This window comes from Lactuca saligna, chromosome 4 (assembly GCF_052625555.1).
Source record: "Lactuca saligna cultivar CGN05327 chromosome 4, ASM5262555v1, whole genome shotgun sequence".
NCBI lineage: Eukaryota > Viridiplantae > Streptophyta > Magnoliopsida > Asterales > Asteraceae > Lactuca > Lactuca saligna.
The window spans coordinates 75,743,260-75,761,210 of record NC_136420.1 but is presented as its reverse complement, the minus strand read 5'-3'; the positions used below and the strand labels follow the sequence as shown (position 1 = coordinate 75,761,210).

Sequence of the window (17,951 nt, the reverse complement as noted above, 5' to 3'; positions counted from 1 at the left end):
ATCTCGTGAACCAGGTGTGCAAGCCCATGTTGGATAGGTTGGTGATCGTGCTCATTGATGACATTTTGGTATACTCGAGGTCCAGAGAGCAGCACGAGGAGCATCTTCGAGAGATTCTTGGAGTATTAAAGAGGAATTGGTTTTATGCTAAATTCTCCAAGTATGATTTCTGGTTACGAGAGGTCCAGTCCCTAGGACACCTCATTAATCAGACTGGTATATTGGTCGACCCAGCCAAGATTAAAGAAGTTATGAGATAGGAGGTGTCGAGATCCCTGTCCGAGATAAGGAGTTTTCTCCAAGACTGATGTTCCTCTCACCAAATTGACCCAGAAGGGTGTTACTTTTGCCTAGGGGCCGAGAAGCAAGCCTCATTCGAGACTCTTCGCCTGAGATTATGCGAAGCTCTAGTGTTAGCCCTTCCTGAGGGAGTGGAGGACTTTGTAGTTTACTGTGATGCATCCATATCAGGGATGGGTGCGGTGTTGATGCAGAGGGAGCATGTGATAGCATATGCATCAAGGCAGTTGAAGCCTCATTAGACGAGGTATCCTACCCATGATTTGGAGTCGGGGGTGCTGGTGTTCACCCTCAAGATCTAGCACCACTACCTGTATGGAGTCTACCGTACCATATACATAGACCACAAGAGCCTGAAGTACCTCATGGATCAGGCCAACCTGAATACGAGACAGAAGGGGTGGTTGGATGTAGTGAAAGACTACGACTGCGAGATCTTGTATCATCCGGGCAAGGCTAATGTGGTAGCCGATGCCTTGAGCCGTAGAGTAGCGAGTACTCTGATCTGAAATGTGTGTATGAGGATGACGGTGATGACTCTAGTCTTAGATACCATCCGAGAGGCCCAAGTGGAGGTCGTGAGACCGGAGAACCACAAGAGGGAGCGAGTGATCAGACAGGTTTCTGAGTTTCAAACGAATAGTCGGTGGCTTATGAATTTCTTTGGGCGGATTTGGGTTCCCTATATAGGTGGAGATCGGGGTGTACTGATGGAGGACACACATAGATCGAGATTCTCAATCCACTGGGGCCACTAACATGTATTTGGATCCAAAGAAAGATTATCGGTGGCCCTGTATGAAGAGGGACGTGGCATGGGTAGTTGAGAGGTGCTTGACCTATCGCCAGGTTAATGGGGAGCACCAGCATCCACATGGCCCATTGCAGCCTCTAGAGATTCCCTAGTGGAAGTGGGAAGAAATCTATATGGATTTTATCACAAATTTATCGAGGAATGCGTGTGGGGTTGATGCAATATTGGTGATTGTAGACTAGCTAATGAAGAGTGCTCACTTCATAGCAATTAGTGAGAGCTTTTCTACAAAGAAATTGGCAAATATTTATGTGAGAGAGGTGGTAGCACGGAATGGAGTACCAACATCGATAATGTCAGATCCAGATGTGCACTTTACTTCCAAGTTCTAGAAGAAGTTTCATGAGGAGTTGGGTACCCAGTTGCACTTCAGTACCGCATACCACCCACAGACAGACGGGAAGAGTGAGCAGAAGATTCAAAAACTTGAGGACATGTTGCGTGCATGTTTTATGGACTTCAGTGGAAGTTGGGACACTTATTTTCCCATGGCTGAGTTTTAATACGACAACAACCACCATTATAGCATTTGTATGCCTCCCTTTGAACTTTTATATGGGAGGAGGTGTCGGACTCCCATCTGTTGGGGAGAAGTAGGGCATAGAGTGATGGGTGGGACTAAGATAGTGGTCAAGACAAATGAGCAGATTCAATAGGTTAGATAGAGGTTACTGATAGCCCAGGGTCACCAGAAGTGTTACACATACCGGCGACGATCCGAGCTAGAGTTCCAGGTCAGAGATTTTGTTCTCCTGAATGTACCATAATGGAAAGGGGTGATTTGATTAAGGAAATGGGGGAAGTTGAGCCCTAGATACTTTGGTCCTTTCAGGGTGATTGCTCGAGTGGGAAAGGTAGCCTACCGGTTAGATCTACCTGCAAAGTTGATCCAAATTTATAACACCTTCCACGTGTCTCGTCTGAGGAAGTGTGTAGCCAACGAGATGGAAGTGGTACCTTTAGTGGACATTTAGGTTGATGCAAGTATGAACTATATTGAGAGACCGATAACAATTTTGGATAGAAAAGTTAAGACCATCAGGAACAAGGAGGTATGACTAGTTAAGGTGCAGTAGGAGCACCACAGAGGATCAGAATGGACTTGGGAGCCAGAGTCCGAGATACGTGAAGCAGTACCTAGAGTTGTTTTCGGAGCATGACTTCGAGGGTGATATATAAAATAGTTGTTTTGGGGATGTTGTAGTACCCCCACCGCCCCATGTAGCTCCACCACTGATGATTGGTATGATACATCTTTTGATGTATCAAGCATAAATTTTGTAAGTATAAATGTGAAAATGATAAAATCTGACTGGTGAGCAGCTAGGAGTTAAAGAAATTAAATTCTCAATTTTTCTACATGAAAATTGTGAGAAAATAGATAGAAAACTAGTGAATCGGTGAAAGGAATGGTGAAATTGAAGCTATATGAGTATAGTGTATATGTAGTGATATGGGTGCTACATACACATAGTACTCATTGCAATTCAATGAAATCATAAAGTCACCTCTGGATCGAGTGGGTTGAGATGTGAAGTGCTAACATGGCATCGAGAAGAATTTACATGTATGGATTGAGACTTGGGTATCATGAGTGGTATGATATTATATGTGATGGTTCGGTACACCAACACTAAGATATTAGTGAGTAGAAAGTTGGTGGTTGGATACGACGGTCTAGAATGGATGTGAAGTGAACAAATGAGATACTTCACCAAGAATGTAGATTAAATTAGGAAAAGTGGTGACGTAGTCATCTATGTTTTCAAATTGGCGCAGTGGATGCACGGTAGGTTTTTAACCTACCTAAAATTAGTTGGTCAAAGTCTCTTGGTTGGTAAGTACACTTATGAGAATATGAATGAAAAGCTAAGTGTATGCTTACTGTTAGATAAAGTGGTACAAAATATGAAATATGGTGTTAAGTATGCAATGTGTTTGACTAAGAGTACATTTGGTAGTAAACGTCCCAATTCTTCCATTTTGAATGGATTTATGAAGAGATTTTAGTAATTTCATTTAAAGTGTAAGGAAAGAGAAAGTAGATTGTTATTTTTGGTTATGATGTTAAAGAAGAAAATACCCTTAGAAATGAGCCATAGAATACAAAAATTTCTATGGAAGTCAAAAAAAAAGGATTTGAGGATGGAATCTCTTGAAGGAGGGGAGATTGTAAGAACCCAAAATTTAGAGAGATTTGACTTTGAGTCAAATATTGACTGAAAGGGCAATTTCGTCATTTGGAAGAAATTTAAAAGTTTGATAAGTTGTAATGTCATGAAATTAGCCAAGACAAGTTTAAGTCACTTTTATTAGATAAGATAAGTGAGTTCAAGAGAGAAATTCAAGAGAAGATGCATTTAGGACAAAAAGGGTAAAATGGGAATTTATGCTTTTTGGGCCAAGTTTGTGTCTTAATAGATTAAGAACTGTATGTAATAATTTATAAATGACTAATGGAGTTGTCCTAAAGCTGGAATGGAATCATCTAAGGGTCTGCTATGCTCCAGCCACCATGGCATCGTAAGCGTCTTTTCGTGGCATGGTCTTCAAAACAATGATTTGGATGAAAGCCTCGTCATAAGTAGAAGGCCATGTACTTTACACCATGGCACGATATATGGGTATTACAGTGTAATGAAAAAATTACCACAATGCGTTTTCACAATCAGAACATAGATTATAATCTATTAAGATCCATTCCTACTCGAATTCGGTAGAGAGTTAAGGAATGACAATTTTGATGCAAAGATGATGCGAATATGACCTGGAGATAGTGGATTGCGAAGACTAAAATGCTTTCACCCTTAAGATGATGATTTATCCCTAAGATGAAGCTTTGATCTTAAATAGCGAAATGTTTAGTTTGACTAGATTGCTTGACTTAATCAATTTATAACTTAATTAGCATGTCAGTGAGAGTATTTAGAAGCTTTGAACAAGCTTTATATGTGATTTCCATGGTAAAATCCATTTATAGAATATTAGGGTTTGAAATGAAAACTAATGAAACGGATAAATTGGTGTATTAGAGATTAGAGTGTAATGAATTAGGTAGTATAGGATGCTTAATTCATTAGGTGTAATAGACTTAGAGGAGAATAGAAGATGTCAAAAATATAATTAATTGAGTGATTATTTTGGTAATGGGAGTATTTAAGCTCTTAATAGGCTAAGACAAGTTATAAGGGACCTAATATGTTGTATGAGTAAGTCTCTAGCAAAGAAGATGGATCAAGATGCATCAGTTGAATAATGGAAGCCAAGGGTAGTTAGCCTCCTGTAACTAACATGGTGAGTTGTAATTCACTCTCTCACTATATTATGTATGTCCAATTCCCACAAGATAGTAGGTAACATTAGATTTATATGTATTTTTGATATAATGTACACATTACATAAGTAGTTGAAAAATGAAAACTAATATATCTATGTGCACAAGCAACCTAAGGATCTGTGTTTTACTATTATAGCATCATACTTTGAAAAAATGACATAGAGTGAAGTTTACTAACATCTTGATGACTTCTTTGTGATCTCGTATGTGCTAGCATAGTTGCAAGATGAAGGATCCAAAGTAGAATCCCTCTAATGGAATGACACTTACAACACAAAAAGAAATAAAGGATTTAACCAATCTAAGGTTTAATCGAAAATTACCAAAACCTAGGACAGAGGGTGTGGTTTTCGTCCAAGGATGATATATATATATATATATATATATATATATATATATATATATATGTGTGTGTGTGTGTGTGTGTGTGTGTGTATATATATATATAGAGAGAGAGAGAGAGAGAGAAATTTTTGGATGGATTGATTAGCCTCTATGGTTTTATGCTAATCCTTTCCTTATTTCAAACTTGATATATCAATATCATAGGGATATGCCAAAATCTTCTATACCTTCTTTACAGGGGATTCTAGAATATTTCAATTAATCCCTTGGATTTATTAATATTCACCCTCCTTGGTTAACTAAATCCTTATAATTAATTTATCAACTAATTTCTAATTAATTTATTAATTTCTTAATAAATTAATACATTATGAATCTACATTTACTTATGTTATTTGGATTATGAGGTAAATCCAAAAGGACCCTGTTATTATTAGAAATATTACTAAAACAAATAACAAACTTGGACACCATTTCTAACAGTCTCCCACTTGTACAGGTCATCAACTTTTTTCGATCAAGTATTTCGCTAATCAAAATAGAGTAGTCATCTATGAAATTGTCGGTCTCTGATTAAGAATTTGATCCTTAGACAAGTGATCAATTTTATTCCTTTAGTCTAGATATATCTATAAATATGAGTCATGGATATGAGTTAATCTCGATGTTCAACATTTTGTTTCCTGATTAACAATTTTTTAACATTACATCTGACAACTAAATCGAACGCATCAAATTAGTCAATGCTCGGACAAAAGCTTTAGATGTCAACACAAAATCATCAAGGGGACCATAGATAATGGTTCCCGATTACAAGATGGAACAAATAAGCTTTTACTACATATTTTTGCCTACTCGTTTAATCATACATGGAAATACCCTTTATGACTACCAATTATGGATATTGTTGGAACACACCATTGCACAATAGATTTTGCAAACTAAACCCCATATGTATATAGGTTTGAAGAATAAATGATATTACCATTTAGAATTACTTTTGACTAGATCCATGAAGTAATGTCTAAGTACGGTTTGTTCCAATACATAAAATCTTTATTTCAAGTACTCATATAGTAGTAGCATAATCTCAATTGCAATGCACAAAAATAAATTTGGTCAATCAACCAATACTCATGACAACCTTTACTACCAACATTCACTCCCGAGAATACGATTGATTGTTATGTTTTGAACATAATTAAATATTCTGGAAGTTGATTCCAAACATGCAAAACTGAAACACGATATTTTTAATTGACACGATTTTGATCAAAAAATCTTTATTAAGACTCTTAAAAAGAAACATAAAAATTATTACAATTCAAATTGTAAACTGCTTTATAAAACCTCAAACTAACAACTAAATTATTAAATCAAATCACTATCTAGTCTCATGTAAATGATCCAAGTATGACCATCATGTTTTTCTCTTGATAGTGGTTTTTTGAATGGATCAACATGATTCTCCTCAGATAATTACCGACTCATGATGATGTCACCATCTTCTACACGACGTTGGATATAATAATACTTCCTTTGAATATATCTTAAATTAACATGTCTTGGTTCTTTAGTCAAGGTGATTGAACCCTCATTATCACAAAAGATCTTTAGTGGTTCTTTGATGCTAGGAACTACTCTAAGATCACATATGAAGTTTTGTAACCATGTAGCCTCCTTTGTGTCTTCATTAGCCGTTGTGTACTTAGACTCACATGTCAAATCTACTAAAGTCTTCTATTTAGAACTTCTCCATGTAACAACTCCTCTATTAAGCAAGAACACTCATTCCGATTGCGAGCACAAGTTATCTTTATCAGTCTGGAAACATACATCAATGTAACCTATAACTCTTAATTCATCTTTTCCATAATATACCAAGAACATATCCTTAGTTCTTTTCAGATACTTCAGGATATTCTTTACAGTTATCCAATGACTATTACCAGGATTTTCCCAATATCAAATTACCATGCTAAGTGCATATGAGATATCAGGTCTAATATATTTCATCGCATACATGATCAATCATATAGAAGAAGCATATAGGACTCAACTCATTCTATCTAGTTCAAATTCAGTTCTGGGTGATTGATCCTTGCTCAATCTGATGCCTTGTTGCATGGGTAGATACTCTTTCTTAGAATCTAGCATTTCAAACCTTCTCAAAACCTTACCTAAGTGTGCACTTTGGCTTCGTCCAATTAAACGTTTAGTTCTATCGATTTTAATGCCTAATATATAAGTTGTCTCTCCTAGATCCATCATAGTGATAGATTTTCCAATCCAACTTTTAACATTATGCAAGGTTGGAATAGCATTTCCAATAAGGAGTATGTCATCAACATACAACACTAGGAAGACTACTTTACTCCCACTAACTTTGCTTATATGTAGGACTCATCCTCACTTCTAGAAATTTCAAAGTTATGGACCATTCATGAAAGCAAAGATTCCAGCTATGTGATTTTTGTTTGACTCCATAAATAGACCTCTCAAGCTAGCACACTCTATAAGGATATTTCGGATCAATGAAGCCCTCAGGTTGTTCCATGTGGACATCTTCTGGTGATTTCCTATTAAAGATAGCAGTCTTCACATCCATTTGTCATATTTCAAAATCATAGAAAGCAGTTACAGCAAGTAGTATTCTAATAGATTTAATCATGGCTACGGGTGAGAAGGTCTCATCATAATCAATTTAATGACTTTTAGTATAACCCTTTGCAACTTGCCTAGCTTTATAAATATGCACATTCTCATCCATGTCAGTCATTTTCTTAAATATCCGCTTGCATCCAAAAGTTTTGATACTCGGTGTAGGATCAACAAAATTTCTTACTTTGTTTTTATACATGTATTGGATTTCAATTTCTATATTCTCTATCCATTTAGCAGCATTGGTGCCTATCATCACTTCATTGTAGCAAGATAGTTCATCCAAGTTTACTAGTGTGTGATCAATGATCATAACCTCTCCATTAGTTTTTATATGGAAAGCGTAAAACTGAAGAGGGAGTAAAACCCTATCAAATCTATGAATTATAGTAGTTTGAATTATGTGATTTTTCTCAATCAGTTGATACAATCTCTTGTTAAGTGCCAGTTTTAAATGTTGGTCCTTCTTTGTTTAACTCTTGAATTTTTTCAACATCAGTTAGGCTCCCACTAGCTTCATTGGACATGAGCTCCGTCTCTATGAAGAATCACCTTCGAGCAAAATAAAAATTGTTCTCAGAAGCATTATAGAAAAGATACCCAAAAGACTTTGATCTTGGTTCTAGTTTATCGCTCACCTCACGATGAACATAAACTTTGTAACCCTAGATTTTTTAAATGTGCAAGACTAGTAGGTTTCCTTTTCCCCATTTCGGAAGGTTTCATAGCGACTTTCTTATTTGGTATGAAACTTAAGATATTAGCAGTTATCTCAAGAGGTTAACACCCATAAAGTTATTAGAAGAGTAGCTCGAGTCATCATTAGGTGTCGTCCGTCGGCTATCCATGATTAGATTCAACTCTCCACTCTTCGGTGTTCTACTTTCCTTTAGTTTATACAAATTCGAGCAAATATGAGTACCACAGCTCGTATCAAGAGTCCAAGAATTAAAAGTAGACTGTAACATACACTTTAGTAACCTTGTTTAATTATCATGTTTCATATGATTGTTAGTTTAAAAATGAATATTATTATATATTATGTTGTTTTAAACGTTTAAAGTAGGTAGTTATAGTAAAATAGAATTGTAAGCGTTTAAAAAAAAAATATATATATATATATATATATTATTTTCGGTATGGTTTTAAGCGTTGATTTCTAACGAAATAGGTTTATAATATTTGAAGTTAAACTAAGTTTAGAATCATTTGGAATGTATTAGAGGTGATAGGGAAGTCTTATGTGATTCCGATCAAAAAGTCAACTATCGGAATTAACGAAAGTATAACGTCTAAGTTAAAAATAATTAAATCTGATTTTATTGGAAGATCTTTTCTAGGATATTTTTATTGGAAGTTGTAAATTATCTCGTTAGAAACGTACAGGCGAAAACCTCATCGAAAACGGAGTTTCGAGCGAAAAGTTATGCAATTTTTAGTGTTTAGGGGTAAAACGGGTACCCAAACCGGGTCAAACCCGACCCAACTCGGGTTTTTACCCATTGAAACACGATTTTGAGTCATTTTCCTGCCATTTTCAGTTCATCACCATCCCTATGGGAGATTTTCACATACATGATCAATCTTGATCAAGTTTTGAAGATTAAATCAAGATTTTGAGTGTTCTTGAAGTATCAAGTCTAGTAATCAAGGTATGAACTCTTAATTTTTGGATTAGCCCTTGTAATTAGTGAGTTATTAAGAGATTAGGGTTTGATCAAAGTGGGTTTACCACTGATTTAATGAAATTAGGCATGAGTTTATGTTATTAACCTAGAATCTTAAATGGAAATCAAGTAACTACATGTAAACTTGAGAATTAATCATATGGTTTAAGAGTAATTAGTGAAAATTAATAATGAAACCCATGGTTTATACTTGAATTAGAATGGATTACTAAAATATTCAGTGTTATCATTGTAAAAGAAGAACTTGGTGATATTGATCATGAGGTTTGATCATGTAAAGGGTAAAATGAAATTATAAAGGGTATAATTGTCCTGTTTTTGTAAAAATCACCAAAAATTATAGAAAAATCGTATGGAGATGTGCTATATATCCCTGGAAAGCTGAGAATGTCTACTTTGATTTTTGTTTTAAAACCAAAATCTAATTCCGGACTTAAAAGGGGTGAAAACAGCTATATGTTCAGTGCAGTAAGGCTGAATTTTGACAGCTTTGGAACATTTTGACAGCTTTAGGATGCTGTTTTGTAAAATTCATAGTAAATTATAGAAAAATCATAAAAATGTGAGGTCAGTGGCATTAGAAAGATATAAGAGTCTATTTTATTAATATGTATAATTTATTAGTTATTTTGACATTTAATAAGGGTAAAACAGATCTGCAAGTGACAGCTATACAAAGAACAAAAACTAAAATTTCTAAATTGAAAACAACATAACTTGAGAGTAGTTGAGTAATTGCTTATGAAATTTGAAATATGAACTCCAGGGGTATAATTGAAGGTTTTAGAGGCCTGAGGATGGTGTAATTTCATCAGAAAAAGAGGAATTTTATCGCAACATTCGGTTACAGCACAGTGAGTTCAATATAGGGACAATTGTATGTTATGTGTTATATGTGCAATGTGCTTTCTTGTGTTATTGATCTAAGTGGTTATTACTTGATATTGATTTTGATGCCTTTGGCCATGTAGAGCATGACTCGTATCACTTTGGTATTGGCTTTGTGCCTTTGACCATGTAGAGCATGACTCGTATCACTTTGGTATTGGCTTCGGGCTAGGTAGGGCTGAAAGCCTGTATATTCTAGCAACATGATTAAAAGGGATTGTGTTTTATGTGCCTCTTGGGCTGGAATTTATGATGCTTATGATCCTAAATTATTGTGTCTTAATTATTGTAATCCTTTGAATCTAACCGTTTATTGATTTGGAAAGTCCTTCATTTGATACACATATAAGCCTTTGTTGTCCTTTGTTTCTTTTTGTTCCTGTCATATTGTTATGTATATGGCATAGCGTTATATTGTATCTATTTTTGAACTCACTAAGTGACGCCCACTTATCCCTTTTAGTGTTTAACTATTTCAGGTGATAAGCATCCAGAGTAAACACGCTTTGTTGGAGGACTTAGAGTAGTTGACACTACTACGTTTTTACTTGGTATACATATATGTATATGGATTATAAATTCCTGGGTAGTTATGTATTTATACAACTAGTTATGAAACTTTGTAAAAACCCTTTTAGTTGGTTTGTATCCATGCTTTTGTATTTAGACCACTAGTGTGAATTATAATTATGAATATGCATGTAGCATGTTTGGCTTTATGGTAATTTTAGTGAATGGGGTCTTACAATTATGGTATCAGAGCACTGGTTTAAGCGAACTAAATACCACGAATTGGTATTTAGACTTAAACTGTTGGAAGTTCAATATATGAACAGATTTATTGTCCGTATATGGATACAAACCATAGGAAAGACTTAAGTGGGGTGTTGGGTAATGATAAATCCTTATATTCTTACGTGTTATGTTACTCCAATTTTTTCAGAGCAATGGCTGAGCAGGAGGGTAGTCATACACCAGATGTGGGTGGAGATCTTCATCTTAATGAGGGAGATACTCCAATATCCCCTCGTGAGGAGCGGCTTTTGGATAAACTTACTGGTGTTATTCGACAAACTCTAGAACAACACAAAAGGGATAGTGATAAGGGTAAAGAGAAAGCCACCGGAGAGTCTTCAAGAGAGAAAGCGAAACGTCCCTCATTCAAAACTTTCAAGAGTAGTGGTGCTACAGAGTTTTCAGGTGTCCTTGATCCCATTGTTGTTCTTACCTGGATCCAGAACACAGAAAAAGTATTTCGTATCTCCCATGTGGTTAATGAAGACAAGGTTAACTATGCTTCTGCAATGCTCATTGGAGAAGCCTTAGTCTGGTGGGAAGCGACATTTGAAGCTCTTAACGAGTATGACCAGGAGAATTTATCTTGGGAGATGTTTAAAATCCGCTTTCTAGGAAAATATTGTCCTCTAGATATGAGGAGAAGACTGGAGAAGGAGTTCCTCGAACTTAAGCAAGGAGGAATGACTGTGACCGAATATGAAACTCAATTCAATCAAAAGGCACGGTTTGCTGCGAAGTATATCCCGACTGAAGACGATAAAAGTCAGTTATTCATGGAAGGGTTACGGTATGAAATCCGTGATTTCGTGATCAATCGGGATATTCTATCATTCGATAAAGCTGTTGAGTATGCCCGAAAGCGCGAGCATGACTTAGAGATACGTGGTGCCACTCTTTCTATCCCGAAGCATCCACGTGTTGATCGAACTGTTTCTGTTTCAACTAATCCATTGGGTCGATCTGCTCAATCTGATCTTAGCACAAAAGTACAATCTCAGAGCGCCTTTCGTGGTCGCGGTCGGCCACAATCTTTTTCTCTTCAGTCGAGAGCTCCACCACCATGCCAGAAATGTGGAAAGAGCCACCAAGGTCAATGCAGGGTAGGAAAAGGACCAGTGATTTGCTATGGATGCGGAGAAACAGGTCATATGAAGCCCGTTTGCCCGATGAGGAATGTTACATGTTATGCTTGCGGTGTTACTGGCCACAGAAAGCGTTTCTGCCCTACTCTTACCAGCCAAATGGTGAGAAGTCAAGCTTCCGTTCAACAACCAGTGGGTACTTCAACCCAAAAGGAGGATGTGCCAAAGGCTAAAGGCCGTGCATTCCAGATTACCCCAGAGGAGGCACGCGAGGACCCGAATGTTGTGACTGGTACATTTCTCGTCAATTCTAGACCTGCTCACATCTTATTTGATTCTGGTGCCTCAGATTCTTTTGTGTCTCGTGAATTTGCGCGTTCTTTTCAAATTGCATGTTATGCACTCGCCCAACCATTTCATGTAGATACCGCGGGAAGTGTATCATTACTTGTTGATAAAGTCTATAGAGATTGTGTCATAGAAATTGAAGGTTATAATTTTCTTGCCAATTTGATTCCTATCTCCCTACCCAACTTTGATATCATTCTCGGCATGGACTGGTTGTCAAAGAACCGTGCAGAACTCTTGTGCTATGAAAAGATAGTACGCATTCCTATTGAAGGGGAGAATCCTATTTATGTCTATGGTGAACAAAGAATCTTCAAAATAATCTCTTTCCTTAAAGCTCGTAAATTCATATCGAAGGGGTGTTCTATCTATTTGGCCTACTCAGTTGATGTCTCAAAAGAGGAGAAGAAAACGGTAAATGATGTTCATGTTGTTAACGAATATCCTGATGTTTTCCCTGATGACTTGCCTGGCCTTCCTCCGGATAGGCAAGTAGAATTCCGAATTGACCTTGTGCCTGGTGCTGCTCCGATTGCAAAGACTCCTTATCGTCTCGCGCCAACAGAGATGAAAGAAATGATGATCCAACTGCAGGAATTACTTGACAAAGGCTTTATCCGACCGAGTACTTCTCCCTGGGGTGCTCCTGTATTGTTTGTCAAGAAGAAGGACGGATCGATGCGGATGTGCATTGATTATCGTGAGCTGAATAAGGTGACTATCAAAAACAAGTACCCACTACCTCGCATTGATGATTTATTTGATCAACTTCAGGGTGTTAGCTATTTCTCGAAGATTGATTTGAGATCTGGATATCATCAGTTGAAAGTTCACGAGCAGGATGTGCCGAAGACTGCTTTTCGTACTCGATATGGGCATTATGAATTCCTTGTTATGCCGTTTGGTTTAACAAATGCTCCTGCTGTATTCATGGATATGATGAATCGGGTATGTCGCCCAATGCTCGATAAATCAGTCATCGTATTCATTGACGATATTCTAATCTATTCCAAGTCTGAATCTGATCATGCCATTCATATTCGTGCGGTGTTAGAACTTCTTCGAAAGGAGAAACTATATGCTAAATTCTCGAAATGTGAATTCTGGCTTCGCCAAGTTCAATTTCTTGGCCATGTTATTTCTAGTGATGGTGTATCTGTAGATCCTATCAAAATCGAAGCCATTCAAAATTGGGAAGTGCCCCGTAATGCTTCCGAAATTCGTAGTTTCTTGGGTCTCGCGGGATATTACCGGAGATTCATTAAAGACTTTTCTCGTATAGCCATACCGCTCACGAGTCTTACAAGGAAGGAAGTAAAGTTTGAATGGGGTGAAGCCCAAGAAAAAGCTTTCTCAACTCTAAAAGATCTTTTGACTCATGCTCCAATCTTATCACTCCCAGAAGGTGATGATGATTTCTCCGTATACAGCGATGCTTCAAGATTGGGACTCGGTTGTGTGTTGATGCAACATGGCAAAGTGATAGCCTATGCCTCAAGACAACTGAAAGATTATGAAAAGAATTATCCCACTCATGATCTCGAACTCGCTGCAGTGGTATTTGCCCTAAAACTTTGGAGGCATTATCTTTTTGGTACAAAATGCCAATTATTTACTGACCACAAAAGTCTCAAGTACATATTCAGTCAGCAAACTTTGAATATGAGACAACAACGAGCCATGGAGCTGATCAAAGATTATGACTGTGAAATCCTATATCATCCTGGAAAAGCCAATGTAGTTGCCGATGCACTTAGCAGAAAAATTTATCGTAATAGTATGTGTTATGCTATTACTCATACCACAGTAAAATTCACTATTCTAGATGAACTAAAGAAATGGCAAGAAGAGGCCCTAAAGCCAGAAAATGTGAAGAAAGAAGGGATGATACATTATAATGATGCTTTACTTGATGATCCGCGAGGATTAAAAGTATTCAAGAATCGGCTATGGATTCCAAAGATTGGTGGATTAAGACAGAAGATTTTAGATGAAGCCCATAAATCTAAACTTTCAATACATCCTGGTACAAGTAAAATGTACTATGATGTAAGAGCTGATTATTGGTGGCCTGGATTAAAGAGAGACATTGGAAGATATGTACAGGAATGCTTAGTATGCTTACAAGTCAAAGCAGAGCACCAAAAGCCTTATGGAACCCCAGAAAGTCTTAGTGTTCCTGTATGGAAATGGGAAGAACTGTCCATGGATTTTATTACCAAATTGCCAAAGACTGCTAGACAACATGATAGCATTTGGGTAATTGTCGATCGCCTGACTAAAAGCGCTCATTTTCTTGCCATGCGTGAAACGGATCCAATGGAGAAATACGCACAAGTATACTTGGATGAAATTGTTGCAAGACACGGTGTGCCATTAAAGATCATTTCCGATCGTGATACTCGCTTCACTTCTCACTTTTGGGCAAGTATGCAACGTGAAATGGGATCTCGAGTTGCTCTCAGCACAGCTTATCATCCCCAGACAGATGGTCAGACAGAGAGAACAATCCAAACCGTAGAAGATATGCTTCGTGCATGTGTCTTGGAGTTCGGTGGTAACTGGGATAAATACTTACCTCTTGTTGAATTTTCGTATAATAACAGTTACCACGCTTCAATCAAAATGCCACCATATGAAGCATTATATGGTCGCAAATGTCGTACACCATTGTGTTGGCGAGACATAGGACAAAAGATCCTTGGAGGCCCTGAAATGATTCAAGACACCACCGACAAGATTCAAATTGTACGAGAAAGAATGAAAGCGGCCCAGGATCGACAGAAGTCCTATACAGAAAAGAGGAGACGACCCATAGAATTCCAGGTGGGTGATTTCGTAATGCTAAAAGTATCCCCGTGGAAAGGCATTATGCGATTTGGGAAGAAAGGAAAACTAAGTCCTAGATTTGTTGGTCCTTTCAAAATCATCCAGAGAGTTGGTAAACAAGCATACCGCTTGGAATTGCCGGAAGATTTGGCAGGTATTCATGATGTGTTTCATGTGAGCTATCTACGCAAATGCTTGAGCATCTATGATGAGACAGTTCCATTATCAGAGGTGAAATTGGATAATAAGTTAAGATATATAGAAGAACCTGAAGAGATTATAAATGAGAGAACGGTTGATCTGCGTAATAAAGAAGTGGAGTTAGTGCTTGTCAAGTGGAAACATCATCGAGGCCCAAATTATACTTGGGAAAATAAGAATGACATAAGAGAAAAATATCCCCGTTTGTTTAAATCGTCGTGATTTCGGGGACGAAATCCTCAAAAGGAGGAGGTATTTGTAACATACACTTTAGTAACCTTGTTTAATTATCATGTTTCATATGATTGTTAGTTTAAAAATGAATATTATTATATATTATGTTGTTTTAAACGTTTAAAGTAGGTAGTTATAGTAAAATAGAATTGTAAGCGTTTAAAAAAAAAATATATATATATATATATATATTATTTTCGGTATGGTTTTAAGCGTTGATTTCTAACGAAATAGGTTTATAATATTTGAAGTTAAACTAAGTTTAGAATCATTTGGAATGTATTAGAGGTGATAGGGAAGTCTTATGTGATTCCGATCAAAAAGTCAACTATCGGAATTAACGAAAGTATAACGTCTAAGTTAAAAATAATTAAATCTGATTTTATTGGAAGATCTTTTCTAGGATATTTTTATTGGAAGTTGTAAATTATCTCGTTAGAAACGTACAGGCGAAAACCTCATCGAAAACGGAGTTTCGAGCGAAAAGTTATGCAATTTTTAGTGTTTAGGGGTAAAACGGGTACCCAAACCGGGTCAAACCCGACCCAACTCGGGTTTTTACCCATTGAAACACGATTTTGAGTCATTTTCCTGCCATTTTCAGTTCATCACCATCCCTATGGGAGATTTTCACATACATGATCAATCTTGATCAAGTTTTGAAGATTAAATCAAGATTTTGAGTGTTCTTGAAGTATCAAGTCTAGTAATCAAGGTATGAACTCTTAATTTTTGGATTAGCCCTTGTAATTAGTGAGTTATTAAGAGATTAGGGTTTGATCAAAGTGGGTTTACCACTGATTTAATGAAATTAGGCATGAGTTTATGTTATTAACCTAGAATCTTAAATGGAAATCAAGTAACTACATGTAAACTTGAGAATTAATCATATGGTTTAAGAGTAATTAGTGAAAATTAATAATGAAACCCATGGTTTATACTTGAATTAGAATGGATTACTAAAATATTCAGTGTTATCATTGTAAAAGAAGAACTTGGTGATATTGATCATGAGGTTTGATCATGTAAAGGGTAAAATGAAATTATAAAGGGTATAATTGTCCTGTTTTTGTAAAAATCACCAAAAATTATAGAAAAATCGTATGGAGATGTGCTATATATCCCTGGAAAGCTGAGAATGTCTACTTTGATTTTTGTTTTAAAACCAAAATCTAATTCCGGACTTAAAAGGGGTGAAAACAGCTATATGTTCAGTGCAGTAAGGCTGAATTTTGACAGCTTTGGAACATTTTGACAGCTTTAGGATGCTGTTTTGTAAAATTCATAGTAAATTATAGAAAAATCATAAAAATGTGAGGTCAGTGGCATTAGAAAGATATAAGAGTCTATTTTATTAATATGTATAATTTATTAGTTATTTTGACATTTAATAAGGGTAAAACAGATCTGCAAGTGACAGCTATACAAAGAACAAAAACTAAAATTTCTAACTTGAAAACAACATAACTTGAGAGTAGTTGAGTAATTGCTTATGAAATTTGAAATATGAACTCCAGGGGTATAATTGAAGGTTTTAGAGGCCTGAGGATGGTGTAATTTCATCAGAAAAAGAGGAATTTTATCGCAACATTCGGTTACAGCACAGTGAGTTCAATATAGGGACAATTGTATGTTATGTGTTATATGTGCAATGTGCTTTCTTGTGTTATTGATCTAAGTGGTTATTACTTGATATTGATTTTGATGCCTTTGGCCATGTAGAGCATGACTCGTATCACTTTGGTATTGGCTTTGTGCCTTTGACCATGTAGAGCATGACTCGTATCACTTTGGTATTGGCTTCGGGCTAGGTAGGGCTGAAAGCCTGTATATTCTAGCAACATGATTAAAAGGGATTGTGTTTTATGTGCCTCTTGGGCTGGAATTTATGATGCTTATGATCCTAAATTATTGTGTCTTAATTATTGTAATCCTTTGAATCTAACCGTTTATTGATTTGGAAAGTCCTTCATTTGATACACATATAAGCCTTTGTTGTCCTTTGTTTCTTTTTGTTCCTGTCATATTGTTATGTATATGGCATAGCGTTATATTGTATCTATTTTTGAACTCACTAAGTGACGCCCACTTATCCCTTTTAGTGTTTAACTATTTCAGGTGATAAGCATCCAGAGTAAACACGCTTTGTTGGAGGACTTAGAGTAGTTGACACTACTACGTTTTTACTTGGTATACATATATGTATATGGATTATAAATTCCTGGGTAGTTATGTATTTATACAACTAGTTATGAAACTTTGTAAAAACCCTTTTAGTTGGTTTGTATCCATGCTTTTGTATTTAGACCACTAGTGTGAATTATAATTATGAATATGCATGTAGCATGTTTGGCTTTATGGTAATTTTAGTGAATGGGGTCTTACATAGACATAATATGAAGTTCAATCAGAAAAATACCTATGGT

The 17,951-nt window shown here is 36.4% G+C and overlaps 1 protein-coding gene across 2 annotated transcripts; it reads left to right on the top strand.

Moving 5' to 3' along the window:
- Window positions 1–8,996: 8,996 nt before the first annotated feature.
- LOC145042158 (uncharacterized) lies at window positions 8,997–17,750 on the top strand. 2 transcript variants are annotated; one of them, XR_013680554.1, is made up of 6 exons: window positions 8,997–9,109; window positions 9,912–9,999; window positions 10,513–10,584; window positions 10,977–12,205; window positions 17,043–17,130; window positions 17,644–17,744. XR_013680554.1 is itself a non-coding variant. In XM_078990541.1 (5 exons), the coding sequence occupies exons 4-5, from the start codon at window positions 10,981–10,983 to the stop codon at window positions 17,661–17,663; spliced, it is 1,245 nt and encodes a 414-aa protein (XP_078846667.1). In that variant the 5' UTR covers window positions 8,997–9,109; window positions 9,912–9,999; window positions 10,513–10,584; window positions 10,977–10,980; the 3' UTR covers window positions 17,664–17,750. The 2 variants fall into 2 exon arrangements, 1 of the variants encoding a protein (XP_078846667.1); XM_078990541.1 differs by lacking the exon at window positions 17,043–17,130 and having other exon boundaries at window positions 17,644–17,750.
- Window positions 17,751–17,951: the final 201 nt, after the last annotated feature.

What these genes read in the sequence shown, in the direction of transcription:
- LOC145042158 (XM_078990541.1), top strand. Translation starts at nt 10,981, where the DNA reads ATGGCTGAGCAGGAGGGTAGTCATACACCAGATGTGGGTGGAGATCTT. An exon ending in GGACCCGAATGTTGTGACTG is followed by an intron (nt 12,206 to 17,643) that starts GTACATTTCTCG and finishes TAACTATTTCAG; the next exon opens with GTGATAAGCATCCAGAGTAA.